The sequence below is a fragment of the Octodon degus genome, unplaced genomic scaffold, assembly GCF_000260255.1.
Source record: "Octodon degus isolate 3935 unplaced genomic scaffold, OctDeg1.0 scaffold00153, whole genome shotgun sequence".
NCBI lineage: Eukaryota > Metazoa > Chordata > Mammalia > Rodentia > Octodontidae > Octodon > Octodon degus.
The window spans coordinates 404,827-419,849 of NW_004524729.1; the positions used below are offsets into that span (position 1 = coordinate 404,827).

The 15,023-nt window shown below is 54.9% G+C and overlaps 1 protein-coding gene across 2 annotated transcripts; it reads right to left on the reverse strand.

Moving 5' to 3' along the window:
- Positions 1–8,753: 8,753 nt before the first annotated feature.
- Positions 8,754–14,354, reverse strand: Rrp7a (ribosomal RNA processing 7 homolog A). Of its 2 annotated transcripts, XM_023702578.1 has the most exons (8): positions 14,267–14,354; positions 12,958–13,100; positions 12,163–12,288; positions 11,553–11,670; positions 11,158–11,255; positions 10,694–10,892; positions 10,116–10,207; positions 8,754–9,024 (listed from the first exon to the last, which is right to left on the reverse strand). In XM_023702578.1, exons 1-7 carry the CDS (start codon positions 14,337–14,339, stop codon positions 10,122–10,124), a joined length of 843 nt encoding a protein of 280 aa, XP_023558346.1. In that variant the 5' UTR covers positions 14,340–14,354; the 3' UTR covers positions 8,754–9,024; positions 10,116–10,121. The 2 variants fall into 2 exon arrangements, with proteins under 2 accessions (XP_023558346.1, XP_004642435.1); XM_004642378.3 differs by lacking the exon at positions 8,754–9,024 and having other exon boundaries at positions 9,811–10,207.
- Between the last annotated feature and the right edge of the window lie 669 nt (positions 14,355–15,023).

The following is a 15,023-nucleotide window of genomic DNA, read 5'->3' on the forward strand; positions in this document are numbered from 1 at the left end:
TCTCTCTCTCTCTCTCTCTCTCTCTCTCTCTCTCTCTCTCAAATAAATAAATAAATAAAAGAAATAATACAATCAGTAAATAGGATTCTGCCAAATTAAAAACTTCTGAACAGTAAAGGAAACACTTAACAGTGAGGAGATGACCTATAGGTTGGGAGAAAAAGTGTCAGCTACTCCTCAAAGAATGAATAGCTAGGATGTATAAAGACCTCAAAAAATTAGAATCCCCCTAACACCAAAAGACCCAATCACAAAATGGGCAAGTGAAATGAATACTTTCTCAGACGAACAAGTACCAAGGATCCAAAAATACATGAAAAAATATTCAGTGTCTTTGGCCACTAGAGAAATGCAAATCAAACAGCGCTGAGAGTCAAGCTTATTCCAGAAAGAAGACCATCATCAAGAAGTCGAGGCTGGGCATGGTGGGCACACCTATAGTTCCAGCACTCAGGAGGCCGAGGCAGGGGGATCCTTGCAAATTCAGGACCAGCCTGGACTATAAAGTGAGCTCAAGGTCAGCCTGAACCGCATAGTGAGTCTCTGTCTCAAAAAGAAAAAAAAAAGAATAAAGAAGTCAAATAGCAACAAATGTTGGTGGTACGGCTGGCAAAATAGCTCAGTGGACTAAGTGCCTGCTTTGCCAAGCTGGCCCTGCCCCTGGGGCCTGTTGAACTGCAACCTAGTCCAGGCGTGGTGACGCATGCCTGTGATCCCAGTGCTGGGGAGGCTGCAAACAGGAGGATCACTATGAGTCTCAGTTGCATAGCGAGACCCTGTATGAAATACATAAAATGAAAAAAAAAAAAGTTTTTAAATTAAAAAACAAATGTTGGTTGTGAAGATGTGGGGAAAATCAGTATGGTGATTTTATTTATTTATTTTTTTTTCTGTACTTAGGGCAGGGTCTACAAGGTGTTCAGGGTCTCACTACACAGATTACACCCATAGTGGGGGCAGGGCCGCCATGGCAGGCTGGGGATTGATTGCTTTAATCCACTGAGCTATCGAGAGTATGGTGATTAAAAATAACTTAGTAAGGGGCCGGTGAGATAGCTCAGTGGTCTAAAGTGCCTGCTCAGGCACGCTTAGGCAAGTGCACAGGGACCAAGGTTCAATCCCCAGCACCACATGCTGTGCCAGCCCCACCCCCAGGGCAAGGCTGAGCTGGCCACAAAAAAAAAAAAAAAAAAGAAAAAAAAAGAAAGAAAGAAAAGAAATTCTATTCAAACCATGTATAACCCCAAAAAGATAAAGTATATCACAGTGATAATATATAGCCATGTTTATAGCAGCAAAAACACACTCAATCTAACTAAATCTCAGACATGGCCTATATGACCACCAGCAGATAAATGGAGAAGGAAAATGATGCGCATAAACATAGTAGAATACAACTCAGCCTAAAGAAGAACAAATTTGAAGGCCTGGGATAGAGCTCACTGGCACAGCATTTTCCTGGCAAGTTCAAGGTCCTAAGTTTGATTCCCAGTGCCCCCTCAAAGTAAAGAACAACGAATTTGAGTCCTTTATGTGAAAAATTGTAATTTGAGGCCCAAGGCTCAAGTGAAATAAGTTAGTCACAAGAAGGTTAAATATCATACAATTTCTCTTGGGTGGGGCCGGGGAGATAGCTCAGCAGAATAAACACTTGCTTGGCAAGTGCAAGGTCCTGAGTTCAATCCTCGGTCCTGAAAAAAAAAAAAATTCTCTTGGGTGAGTAACTCTAAATATTTTTTTGTGTGTGTGATTTCTGTTTTGTCTTTTTTAAAAAAATGTATTTAGGGGCTGGTGAGATGGCTTAGTGGTCTAAAGCACCTACTTAGAACAAGCTAAGCCAAACAAAGCACAGGGACCGCGGTTCAATCCCCCAGCACCACATGCCAGCCAGCCCCGCCCCCTGGTGGGCTGAGCTGGCCACACACACAGAAAATAAATAAACAAATAAAAATTTAAAAATTTAAAAAAAAAATGTATTTAGTACAGGGCCTACAGGGTCTCACTACACAGATCAGACTCATAGTGATCCTCCTGTTTTCAGCCTCCCAAGTGCTGGGATCACAGGCACCACCGTACCCAGTCTCAGTTGCCATCTCAGTGTGCCCCATCTCATGTGGGGCTGGCACAGCACACTGGGGATCAAACGCCTAAGCAGGCGCTTTAATCCACTGGGCTATCTGGCCAGCCCTGTTTTGTCTTTTTGAGACAGGTTATCACTATATACACTTCAGGCTGGTCTTGAGCTCACTTTCTAGCCCAGGCTGGTCTCAAACTCACAATGATCCTCCTGCCTCAGCCTGCCAAGTGCTGAGACTACAGGCATATGCCACCACACCTGGCTTAAGTCTAAATAATTTGGAGAAAAAAAGAAAAGATATGATAAGGGGAAACAAGGAGATAGACATTTTGGGGATGGATTGCTTTAATCCACTGAGCTATCGAGAGTATGGTGATTTTAATAACCTAGTAAGGGGCTGGTGAGATAGCTCAGTGGTCTAAAGTGCCTGCTCAGGCACGCTTAGGCAAGTGCACAGGGACCAAGATTCAATCCCCGGCACCACTCAGTTACTCTTGTTGCTGGGACAAATATGTGGCACTCAAAATTAGGGAAGGAAAAGGTTTATTTAGCTCACAGTGAGTGGAAGTTTCAGTCCATATTCAGCTGGCTCCAAGGCAGAGCAGCACATGGCAGAGAGCAACCTTTCAGGGTGGCAGCAAAGAGCGGAGAGCCACAAAGAGAGGAGTAACAGCAGCTCAGGCAGCTAGCTAGCCTCTTCCCTCCTTGCCTTGTAATTCAGATTACCTGGCCCAGGGCAGCTGCAGCATCCACATCGACAGTAATCAATCACAAGCTCCAGGGCTGGCCAGATAGCTCAGCAAATTAAAGCCCTGCTTAGGGAGACGCAGGGGGCTGGGAGTTCTGATTCCCTGGCCTGCAGTGACGAAGATTGGCGAGTGGTGGCACACACCTGTAATCCCAGCACTTGGGAGGCTGTAAACAGGAGTATCACTACCAGTCCAATCCACACAGTGAGACCCTGTACACCCTGTCCTAACTAAAAAAAAAACAAACAAACAAACAAACAAGCTCCAGAATTCACCCCATGACTGCATGAGGCTTTGGGGAGACACCATACACAAATCATAACAGATGGGAAGGATATCTAAGAGTGGAAAGCAAAGAAATGGAAGGGAGAGGTGGAGAATGAAAAGTCGAGAGGATTAAAATGCTAATGTGCATGTACCTCAGAAAGGAACCCATGTCTACAAGGCAGCGTTACTCCAACTAACAGGCACCAGCAGGCCCACAGAAACGGCCTCCTTGGGGCTGGTGGGATGGCTCAGTGGTCTAAAGCACCTACTTAAAACAAGTTTAGCAAAGCACAGGCACCGCGGTTCAATCCCCAGCACCACATGCCAGCCAGCCGCACCCCCTGGTGGGCTGAGCTGGCCACACACACACACACACACATAAATAAAATAAAAAAGAAACGGCCTCCTTGCCACCCCCGAATCCCGCCCCTCAGAGCAATTAAAACCCTGGTGCCCTGCCAGCCTCACCCCCTGCACCCCACTCCCAGCTCCTCGCCCGCCCCACATTTCCCAGCCACCAACCACTCTCCCTGCATAGGGGTCTCCCCTGACGCCGGGACTCCTGCAGCCTGTGGTCTTCCCTGTCTTGAGGGTGGAGCCCCCTCAATTTCCTAGAAAGAATTTGCTGTTCAGATCTCCCACTCGCCTGGGGGTCCGCCGGTGCTTCCCAGCCAGGGGGCAAAGCTTGCCCTTCCGGCCTGGACTCGCCGCTGGCGGGGCTCATCTGCCTGCCTCTATCAGAGGATTTAGTGCCTGAACCTGCTCACCCCTTTCGTGACTTGGGACATTTTATTCTTTGCAGACCTCCCTCCTGGGTGCCCCCAACCCCATTTCTGCACCCATACGAGTAGTTGCTACTTTGTGCCCACTGCCCCTAAGGACCCCAGGACACCGTGGGCACACGGGGGAGACTCCAGCCTGCTGTGGGGCCCCAAGCCTCTCAGCCCCTCGTTCAACTCAGCCCCTGTGCTCCTCTCTTTCCCCCGCATGGAGGATCAGCTTCTCCAAAGGGAATTTGACGGCTGTTAGGCGGCTGACCTGGGATCTCCCGGCTGCCTCCACAGAGGGGGGGGGGGCTCCGCGGTGGGGCGGGGCCTACTCCTGGGGCGGGGTCTGCGCCTGGGGCGGGGCCTCACGGTGGGCGGGGCCTGCGGAAAGCCCCTGGGCCCAGGGCTCCGGGATGGAGTGACCGCCAGCCCCTGCGGGATCTCAGGGATGGGGTGAACACTCCCCACTAGAGCCCCAGAGGCTGGAGCAGGACTGGGGGACCCTAAGCGCAAGCACCTACGCGTCTGCCACCTACTCGGGCCTGTGGAGGACTGGAAGAGGGGAGGGGACACTGACTGCGCCACCTGCCTAGGTGTCACGGCTCTGATGTCCGGAGGGTGGAGCGAGTGGAACCGGACTGGCTGAGGGTGGGGTCCCCCATTCCCTCAGCACTGCTGCACATGGCCATTAGCCGGGCATGAGGACCTAATAAAGGAGTGCGTGTGGCCACCTGGGAGCGCATGGGTCCCTCCGTGGGGAGGGGCGGCAGGGCCAGGGGTGACCAGGGGCCTGGTGTCAGCTCTGAGGTCCTGGTGTTCTGCTAGCTTCCCTAAATTCCCCATCCCCACCCCAGTCCCCTGCGTGACTTTAGGCACGTGCTGCGGCTCCCTTCCCCCCCACCCCCCCTTCGGTTTCTGCTCTAAAGGCAACAATGGAGAACCCGGGAGCTGGTAAGTGTGAGGGCTCAGCATCCCATCTGCCTGCAGGGCTTGGAAAACATGGCTGCAGGAACTCCTCCTTTTTTTTTGGGGGGGGGAGACAGGGTCTTGCTCTGTAGCCCAGGCTAGCCTTGAACTCACTGTGGAGTCCAGACTGGACTTGAACTCCTGGTGATCCTCCTGCCTCAGCTTCCCAAAAGCTGAAATTACAGGTGTGCGCTACCACACCCAGCAAGGTTTCCTCTATTACACAGGTGACTTTGAACTTACAAAAGGGAAAGGTGGAGCTGGGGTGCCACAGCTTCAGGGCGGCTGTGGGGTGGCCCTCTGCCCGCAGGGCCAAGCCCGCAGGTGGTGCCACACGAGGGCACTGCTCATCGGTGCCCGCTCAAGGAGGAGGAGGAACAGGCAGGCAGACAGATGGGGGCGTGCAGGATGCCCTGCAGAGCACTGGAGCTTCCTGCTCCAGAGAGGGTGAAGGAAGCAGCTCTTGAGAGGCGACATCAAGGCCGGAGACAGCTGTGTGTGGTGGCACACTGTGAGTTCAAGGCCAGCCTGAACTACATAGTGAGATCTTGCCTAAAAAAAAAAAAAAATCACAAGAGTGCAAAGTGTCACTGAGGCTTCCTTCCCTATCCTCCTCCTCCTATCCCACCCTCAGCTGAACCTCTTTGGTGGTGGTGGTGGTGGTGGTGGTGTGTGTGTGTGTGTGTGTGTGTGTGCGCGCGCGCGTGTGCAGGGTCTGACTAAGCAGCTTGAACTCGTAGTGATCCTCCTGTTTTCAGCTTCCTAGTGCTGGGATTAGGGCATGTGCCACCATGCTGACTCCATCAGTGCCAGGCATGGAACCCTGCCTGCTTAGTCCGCTGAGCTATCTCACGGACCCTGATCCTCCCTTTGGGATGGTACACCTGTACTTGTGTGCTTTGTTTTCCTTTCTTTTTTTTTTTTTTTTTTGGCAGAACCAGGGATTGAACTCAGGCCCTTGTGCTTGCCAGGGAAGCACTTATTCTACTGAGCTGTCTCCCCGGGCCTTGGATAATTTATAAAGAGAAAAAAAAATTTTTTTGAACCAATGTCTCACTGGGGCCTTGGATAATTTATAAAGAGAAAAAAAAATTTTTTTGAACCAATGTCTCACTATACAGCCCAGGCTAGTCTCAAACTCCCAGTGATGCTCCTGCCTCAGCCCCGAGTGCTAGGATTACAGGCGTGCACCACCACGCCCATCATGAAAACATGAGTTACTTGTGTTTCTCACTAGTCGCTGTGGCGTTGAGCTCCCAACAGTCTTCTTGCCTGGCCTCCCCGGTGCTGGGATTGCAGGCACCCACCACCACACCCAGCTTGAAAACATGAATTTTAATGGGACTTTTAATTTTAATGGGAATTTTAATTTGTATTGTTTTTGTAGTAAGGATGTCTCAAATGCAACTGGGGCAATTTAGTGTCTAGTGAAACCCTGTTTCGAAACAGAAAATTAAATGGGCCAAGGATGTAGCTTAGTGCAAAGGTACCCAGTTGTATCCCTAACATCCCTTTTGGAAAAGAAAAATCAATCTGAATGAATGATTTTTTTTGTATTTAGGACGGGGTGTACAGGGTCTCACTGTGTAGATTGGACTGGTAGTGATCTTCCTGTTCACAGCCTCCCAAGTGCTGGGATTACAGGTGTGTGCCACCATGCCATCTCGATGCGCCCTGAGGGTGGGCAGGCCCCAGGGATCAAACTCCCGGCCCCTGCATCTGCCAAGCTCTTTGGCTGGCCCATGATTGAACAATTTCAGCTTCTTAGAGGCAAAACCTCTACGATGCCTCCTGACTCCATCCTCATTCTGTTTCTACTCTGGGCCACCTCAGGGTGGCTGCGCTAGCCATGGCTGGAGGGCAGAGTCACAAGGGGGCCTGCAGGGCTGGCTGAGGACCTGGGCAGCTGTCCCCAACACAGGGCGGAAACCAGCTCTGGGTATGAAGACTGGGACCCCCTCCCCAACAAGGCCATCACGCCCGCTGCACCCTGTCCCCCACAGGACTGTGCTGAGGAGAGGCCCCTTTGTCTCCATCTCCCTCTCCAGGGATGGACCCCAGATCAGAAGTGGCCTGTCATGTGGCCATCGCCCCACTGTGCCTGCCCCCCTCCGTGGCTCCCCTACCAAGGAACGCTTCTTTGGCTTCTTGGCAGTGTCTTTCCACACACTAAAGCTCTGGAGCTGGTTTGAGTATTGCAGATGGAACCCAGGGAGTTTCCCATGCCCAGGTATACTCCATTTTAGTTAATTTTTCTATGTAATCATCTGATTTGTGTGGTGCTGAGATTTGAACCCAGAGCTCCAAGCATGCTTGACTTGAACTCTATCTGCTTTTTCTGTTTCGAGACAGGGCCTTGTCATGTAGCTCAGCCTGGCCCTGAGCTTCCTTCATGGCCCAGGCTGGTCTGGAACTCGAGCCTCAGCCCCCCAACTGCTGGGATTTCAGGTGCCTGCCACCACCTGGCTCTGCACTCGTCTCTCCTAAGCTACACCCTCAGGACTAATTAATTTTGCAGTACTGGGGGTTAAATCCAGGGAGCACTGGGCTACGTCCCAAGCCCTATTTATTTTCAAGTTTAAGGCAGGGTCTTACTGTGCCGCATCCTCCTGCCTCAGCCCCCGTACCCATTTCTTCAGTGGAGTCCAGGGTCCTGCTTGTGGCCTCCATGGCGGGGCTGTAGCACAGCTGCTAAATCCAAGGCATTAAGATCCTGCCTCAGGGTTCCTAGTGGTGTTTATATAAAGGCCGGAAACGCAAGCTCACATGGACCTCTGTGGAGGGAAAGAAGCCAGAAACAAAGAGTGCAAGGCCATGTGTGACCCTCAAGGGGCAGAAGTCACCAGCAGGGCTGGACACCTGACCAGCACAGTCAGAAGGCCGCCCGGGAGCCACTCGGGGCCAGGGCATGGGAGGGTTCAGGGCACAGCCCGAGCCCACGTGTAAGGGGCCCTTGTGAGCCTGACTCTGCTGCGAGTTACACCCGAACTGCTTCCCTGAGTGGCCCAGGCCAGGTGGGGTGGTGCATGCCTGGAACCCTAGCACTCGGGGAGGCTGAGGCAGGAGGATCACCTCAGGGCCAGCCCGGGCAACAGAACAAAACTGGGTCTGAAAAAAGCAAAAAAGAAAACAAAAGAACAAGTGAAGTTTGTTATGGGTTCTCAACATAGAAACCAGACCTGAGTCCAAATTAAAGTTTAAGAATGAGGCTTTTTATTACTGGACCCGGGACCGCTTGACCATACTCACACAGGAGAGGACAAACGGCCAGGAGCCTTAGAAGTGTAGCGGTTTTAAAGGTAGAAACCGCATCCTGTTTGGCAAACAAATTTGTCATTTAACATAGAACAGTACCTTTAGGGCCAGCATGACCATTACTCAGCATACATGTTTTTTTTTTTTTTGCAGAACCAGGAATTGAACTCAGGCCCTTGCGCTTGCCAGGGAAGCGCTTATTCCACTGAGCCATCTCCTGGCCCCAGCATACTTTTCTGGAACTCTCAGTCTCCTGATGGTTTATCAGTGGTGCACCAAGCCTCCTTGCAGTCTTACGAGGAAGCAGGGCCACAGAAAGGTGAACAGAGTAATTTTTTACATTTAGTTTTACATTAACTCATCTTTTACATTAGCCCTTCACAAAGTTAAATACAAATTTTTTGTCCTGTGTGGGTGATGGACGCACGCTCGGCACACCTCTACTTCTGGGCCCAGCAGTAATATTCTGACTTTAAGTCCATGTATCCAGGAAGTGAGCCTTTGAAGATGCAATGACCTCGCTGGGCTGTGGCAGCACTTGTACTTCCAGAGGCCTGGAAGGCTGAGGCAGGAGGGTCGGAAATTCAAGTCCAGATCAGGCAATTTAGCAAGGCCCTATCGCAAAAGCAAAACACAGCCCTGGGGCTGTAGCCTCGTGTGAAGGTCCTGCACTCTTGTCTTCCAAGCCCAGCACCTCAGGGTGGCCCCACATGGCTGTCCGGACAGCAGAGGCTGGGGAAGGGCCATGATGGACTCACCGCCCTGTGGTCCAAGCCAGTGTCTTTCTCCTGAGAACAGACCAGTCTTTGGGCTCGGGGAGCCGAAAGGCCTCGCGCAGATGGCGTGGGGCAGGGGTCAGTTCCTATTCTCTGTGCAGTAGCTGCAGACCTGCATCCTGGAGTGGGAGGTCCTGGTGAGGGACCCGGCTGTGGCATGTGCAATCCTGCAGGGCTTCGAGATGAAACTCAAGAGTGCCAACAGGGAGCCCATGTTCTTCACGGGACACCCTGCGCTCCGTCCTGGAGGTGGGGAGCTGTGCTTGCGCCACTCGCCTACCTCCCTGGGCCCTAGGTCCACAGGTGTCCCTGAGGACTATGAGGCCCCACTCAGCTGGGAATCCCTAGAAGCTCAGGTCACACATCATCAGAGTCCAGGCCAGGGAGACCTACTGGCAGGATCCTCCAGCTTTACTGTCCCCTGGGCCAGGCGCATCTTTGAGCCCTGGCTCACCACGCCTCAGCCGCAAGCAGGAGTGTGCAGGCTGGTGGGGGGCCCCCTTTTACCCTATCCACTCCCACACTTCCAGTATCCCCACAAGGGACAAGGTGAGCAGACACCACCCTCCCCACCGTTAGCAGTGGTTTGTCCCTGGAGGCCCCAGGCAGTCATTTTGTCCACCTGACCCAGACCCATGCAGGCCTCCTGTGCAGCCTGTCGGCACCGCCAGGCCTGTGCCCTGCGGGGCACTGTGGCCCCCAGCCATGCCAGCCTCCACCTGGACTCCCAGCTCCCCGCCCCACAGGCCAGGGAGGGGTCAAGTCAGACAGTGGAGAATCTGCTGGCAGAGCCAGGGGAAGGCAGAACATTCTGACCTGAACATCTGGGACTTCAGAAGGGGACAATGACTTGGCGATGGTGGCTCACACTTGTAAGCCTGGTACTCTGGGAGGCTGAGGCAAGAGGTTCTCAAATTTAAGCCCAGTGTGAACAGCTTGGAAAGTGTCTCAAAATACAGAGGGGTTGGGGCTGTAGCTCAGTGTGAAGACCCGAGGCTCAAGGCCTAGTACTGCAAAAATGAAACAATGAGGGAAGAGTCTGGGCCTGGGTGTGAGAAGGAAGCAGGGGCTGAGGGCAGCCCCCTGGTGTGCGGAGGCCCCGTGCTGCCATTTGTAGGGACACGTCCCTGTCCCTTACTCCTACAGCTGCTTCCCTGCTGCACGGTCTCTGTGGAGGGGCAGGGCCAGAAGAGGGCAGCAGTCGCTCCAGGTGCTGCGGTAGGGGCTCCCTCCCGAGGTCCGGGACCCCCGGCCTCGCCGCAGCTCAGTATGGCCGGAACTTGCGCTGGGCCCGCAGCAGCTCAATCCTCTGTTTATCCTCCTCGAACTTCTTGCGCAGCTGTGCTAGGTCTGGGGGACAGGAGGGCGAGGGGCGGGGTCAGGGCGTGGGGCAGGGGCACCACTGCTGGGGCTTCCACTGTGGCCTCGGCCCCTCTACCCCGCTGCTCTGGGGTGGGTTCGCGCTCTGCATGGAGACAACCACTGGCGCTCAGTGGACAGAGGGCAGCAAGGACACCACGCTAGGCGCCTCCACCGCAGTGAGGGGTGTGGACCTTGTCCCCACCAGGACTCAGGAACCAGCGAGGACCCAGGGCCTGAGCTCCGCTAGTGACTCTGGTCCCTGAGGGACCTGGGCAGAGGGTGGGTGGCACAGAAGGGCTGAAGCCAGGGCCAGAAGCAGGCACAGAGTGGGAGAAGCCGCTGTCCTGCGGGGGACACTGGGCAGCACCCTCGCTGCGCACAGGGCCTTGTGTGCTCCAGGCTGAGCTGAGAGCTGCCTCCCTAAACCTGTAGCCTGCAGGACGCCGCCCTCCCCACCCTGGAGCCGCTCCTTACGCTCCATCTTGGTCTCGCGGTGCTGCCAGGCGTAGAAGTTCAGCAGCTCCTTGCGCGCCCGCTTCCGCCGCTCCCGCTCCAAGACCCGCAGGCTGGCGGCTTCCGTCCGGGGCAGCACGGGCCGCCGGCCACGGCGCGTCACTTTCACCCAGCCCTCCTCATCTGGGACCCCTTCCTCCTCCTTGGCCTTGGCCTCTTCCTGCAGAGGACAAGGTCCTAGGCTCGGTGGGTCCCCCATCGTTCTGCCCCAAGCCAGCCCGCCGCTGCCACCCTCTACCCCATGGGCCACTGGGGCTCTGTCACCCAGCGAGTGGCCAGGGATACTGAGGGAAGAGTGGAGTCTGGACTCCACACAGCAGCAAGGCTACACTGCTACCACCCACCCGCTAAGCAGGTGCAGGATACCATGTCCCTCCTCCTCTGGTGACGCAGGTGACCCTTAGTGGCCCCGAGGGAGCCCCTACCTCAGCAATTTTCTTGTCATAGGCCTCCATGAATGTGTCCACCTCGACTCTCAGGGCCTCGGGGTCAGCCACCGAGTCCCCATAGTCATGGATCCACTCTGAGAAGGGAACACAGCCACCCGCTGCAGCCGGCATCCAGGCACCAGGCAAGGGTGTAGGGAGCTTGGGGCAGGGCTCAGGGCCTGCAGATCTGTGGCCTGGGGTGTAGGGAGGGACGCAGGGGCCCCCAGGGATAGCAGGCTGGTCCCTCCCCTGCCCACTCACTGCCAGACACAGTGCTGCCTGCCCAGGTCCTCACAGGCAGGACACAGCTGGTGACAGATGTGTACCCCAGAAGCTGCCCTCACCAGCCCATGCCCGGGAAGGGGGCACTGGGCACCGCCTTTGGTACTTACTGTGAACGCCACTCAGCACAGGGTGACTCTCAGTGGAGACTAGCAGGGGGTCCCTTAGCGCCAAGGCAGCAGCCACTCCGCTGGGCCTCTGGAACACCACGTAGGCCACCCGGAAGCCCTGTGGAGGAGCCAGTGTGGGCAGCCGCCCTCACCCTGTCAGCAGCTGGATGGGGAGGGGGCTGCTCCAAGGCCCTAGATGACCACAGTCGCCACATCCAGGGGCGGAACAACCACACCTAGCTTCCCAAGTGCTGGGGACCAGGGATTCCCTCATTTTGGGAGGGACTCAGCGCAAAGCCAGGGCAGGCACCTTCACAAGAAGGTGAGTGGCCCCTTGAACTCGGGGAGCTGTGAGCTCAAGTGACCAGTGGACACAGGCCAGGGGCTCCATGAGAAGCAGATGGGGTTTGGGGCCATGAGGGCTGTGGGCAGAGAAGGTCCTGGGCTTTAACACTGGGCACAGCGAATGCCTAGCAGGGGCCTAGGGCCTACGGAGAGCACTTGGGAAGCCCGACGCAGCCCATGTCCCCACGCACTGCGACCACACACTGCAACCCACCCTGCCCCCCCCGCCATGCCATGCTGCAGGAGTCAGGAATAGGGGCCCTACCGGGATGGGCTTGGGGTGGAAAAACTTGGACTTTGATTCCTTCGGGCTCTCCACAAGGTCAGGCTTCTCCTGCAGCTCCACAGACTGGACCGGGCCGCACGGGGCCAGGAGGCGTGACAGGCACTCCTGCCGGGCCAAGGGGAGCAAAGTGAGCAACCACAGAGCCGTCCTTGGGTCCTCCCTACACGCTGGTGACACCGGTGGGCCCGAGCCTGAGTCTGGGCCCCATAGGGCCAAGGCTTAGACGGGCGTCCCCACACCGGAAGCTTAGGGTAGATGGGACGATTCTGGCATCATTCTGATTTTATAAAACATTTAAGTTTTACAACCTGAGTCAGAAACAGTCAAATCTACACTGGTAGAATCAGGACAGTGTGGTCTTTGATAGGAAGGGCATGAGAGGTCCCCTGGTGACTGTTGACACTACACAGTATGTTCAGGTTGTCACCAGCCTCCAGCTGAACAAACAGCCTGCCCCTACCCATTGCTGAGCCCCATTAACAACCCCCCTCCTTTTGTTACTGGGGGTTGAACCGAGGCCCCTGCACTGAGCTACACCCCACCCCTTCTTTTCATTTTTAATTTTGAGACAGGGCCTTGCCAAGTTGTGAAGTTGCCCACACCAGGCTTGAACTTGCAGTCTTCCTGCCTCAGCCTCCCAAAGAGCTGGGATTATAGGCATGTGCCTCCTACACCTGCCGCAAGAGGTAGAGACAGCTTCTTGGCACCCTCCACCTGGGCTTCATCAGCAATTCCTCCCTACTCCCGAGGACCTGGTAGGGACCAGGAGCTCACCTCCGAGCAGTACGGGGGCACATTGAGGACAAACAGGGTGCGCTTCTGCGGCCTGCTGGACTTGGCACCTTCCCGAACTCTGTGCTCCCTTGCATAGAGGTAGTGAGATGCCCGCTGCTTTTCTGAGAACTTGATTGGAATGGCTGCAAGGAGGCAGGGCAGGAATGAGTTCCGACCACCCAGAGCTGAGGTCAGCGCCTAATTCCCACCATTTCCTTTCTCAGTGTCCCTCCTTGTCCTGCCCATCTGTCCATCCCTCCATCCTTCACTGACTGAGCCTTCCTCCTAGGGGAGGCCCATGCAGGCTTCAAGAGTGAACAAATAATAAAAATCTATCCAACCAGGACCTCTGTTCTGGTAAGAGAACACATGAGGCTGGCAATTATGATGGATGGGGGCAGTGGGAGGGAAGCCCCAAAAGCTGTTACCCTACTAAACCAAGCTTGAACACTGTGTTCTTGACCTCAGTGCAGCCATGAACCCTCTTCCCTCACGCCTCTGGCCTGTCAGTCTGCAGGTCTACCAATTGTGGTGGGGCTTTTTGGTTAATCATGGATATTCTATAAATGTTAATGTTCATAAAGCTGGGGGATGTTGCTTGGATCCCTCCCCCTCCACAGTGAGGATATATGTGAGGTCCAGGCCTCACATTCAGAAAGCTCGGATTTTTTTTTGTTGATGTTGAGATAGGATCTTATTAGGTTATTATTGCGGGCTGACCTGACCTTGTCCCTGCAGCGATCTTCCAGCCCCAGCCTCCCGAGTGGGGGTATTACAGGCATGCACCACTACCCCTAGGCAGGAAGCTCATAATGTCATGCCCAGACAATGGTAACTGCTTGTATCGCCTATGGAAAACGCACGCAGTGACAGGGTGGCAGAAAACTTCCAACAAGCAATCAGGGATAGCTTTGTGCGTCTGTATGTGGTACTGGGGACTGAACCTAAGACCTTCGCACTAAGCCACGTGCCCAATTTTGGGACAGGCTCTCGCTGAATCGCTAAACTGCCCAGGCGGGGCTCAAACTTGTGATCCTCCTGCCTCAGTCTTCGAGCGCTGAGATTCCAGTCGTCTGCACCGCGCCTGGCGAGGGACTGCCTTTTTGAGGAACGCCCGCACCCAGAGGGGCTCGCGCGGCTCACGGCGTCCACAGCGGAGAGGCGCCGCGTGGGTCCTTAGTCCTGCAGGCTGCCGAGCGGCCGGGGCCCGGGGCCCCGGGACTCGCGCCCAGCCAGCCACCGCTAGCCCCCAGACCAGCTCCCGGCGGAGCCTAATCATCCTCTGGCCTCCCATCCCAGAACTGCTCACCTGAGTAGCCCGGCGGGCTCAGGACGCGTCCATCAGGGTCCCGCGTAGCGCGTTTCTTACCGCGCGCTACCATCTTACCAGCCGGAAAGCGCAGGGACCACTGGGAAATGTAGTTCGGTGCAAAGCGCGTGCGCGTTTCTTGAGCGACGGCGCCCGCGTGGGCCCCGCCCCTCCCTCCCAGCTCGCTTCCAGTGCCCGCCCCGCCCCGCCCCGCCCCGCCCCACCCGGCTCCCGGGACCCAACCTTCCATTGCCCAAAGCAAAAGTGAGTGTCAGTCCTAGCGGCTCCGGGGTGCGAAGTCAAGCAAACACACCTCTTTTCCTTATTCCACTGCACCCTCCTCCCCACCTTCCGTCCTTCCTTCTGCAACTACCCTGTTACTAACAACTGTGAGGTTTTTTTCTTTCAATCTGCTACGTATATTGTCTTTGGAGAGAGTGCACAGGAGACGTTTGTATGATATGCGTAGTGAGGGGTCTAGGTCTCTTGCTCTCGCCCTTGGCTTTTCTATAAGATTCTTGGGTGTATTTTTTTAATGCATTAAAAAACAAAAAACAAAAACAAAAAGCAAACAAACAAAAAACCCCACAGATTGGGCCCATAGTGATCCTCCTGTTTCCAGCCTCCCCAGAACCGGGATTACAGTCGTGCGCCACACACCCGGTCTTGGTGGTCGGCTCAGCCGGGCCAGGGCCAGCACAGCATATGGTGCCAAGGATCGAACTCCGGTCCTCGCACTTGCATAAGCAGGCGCTTA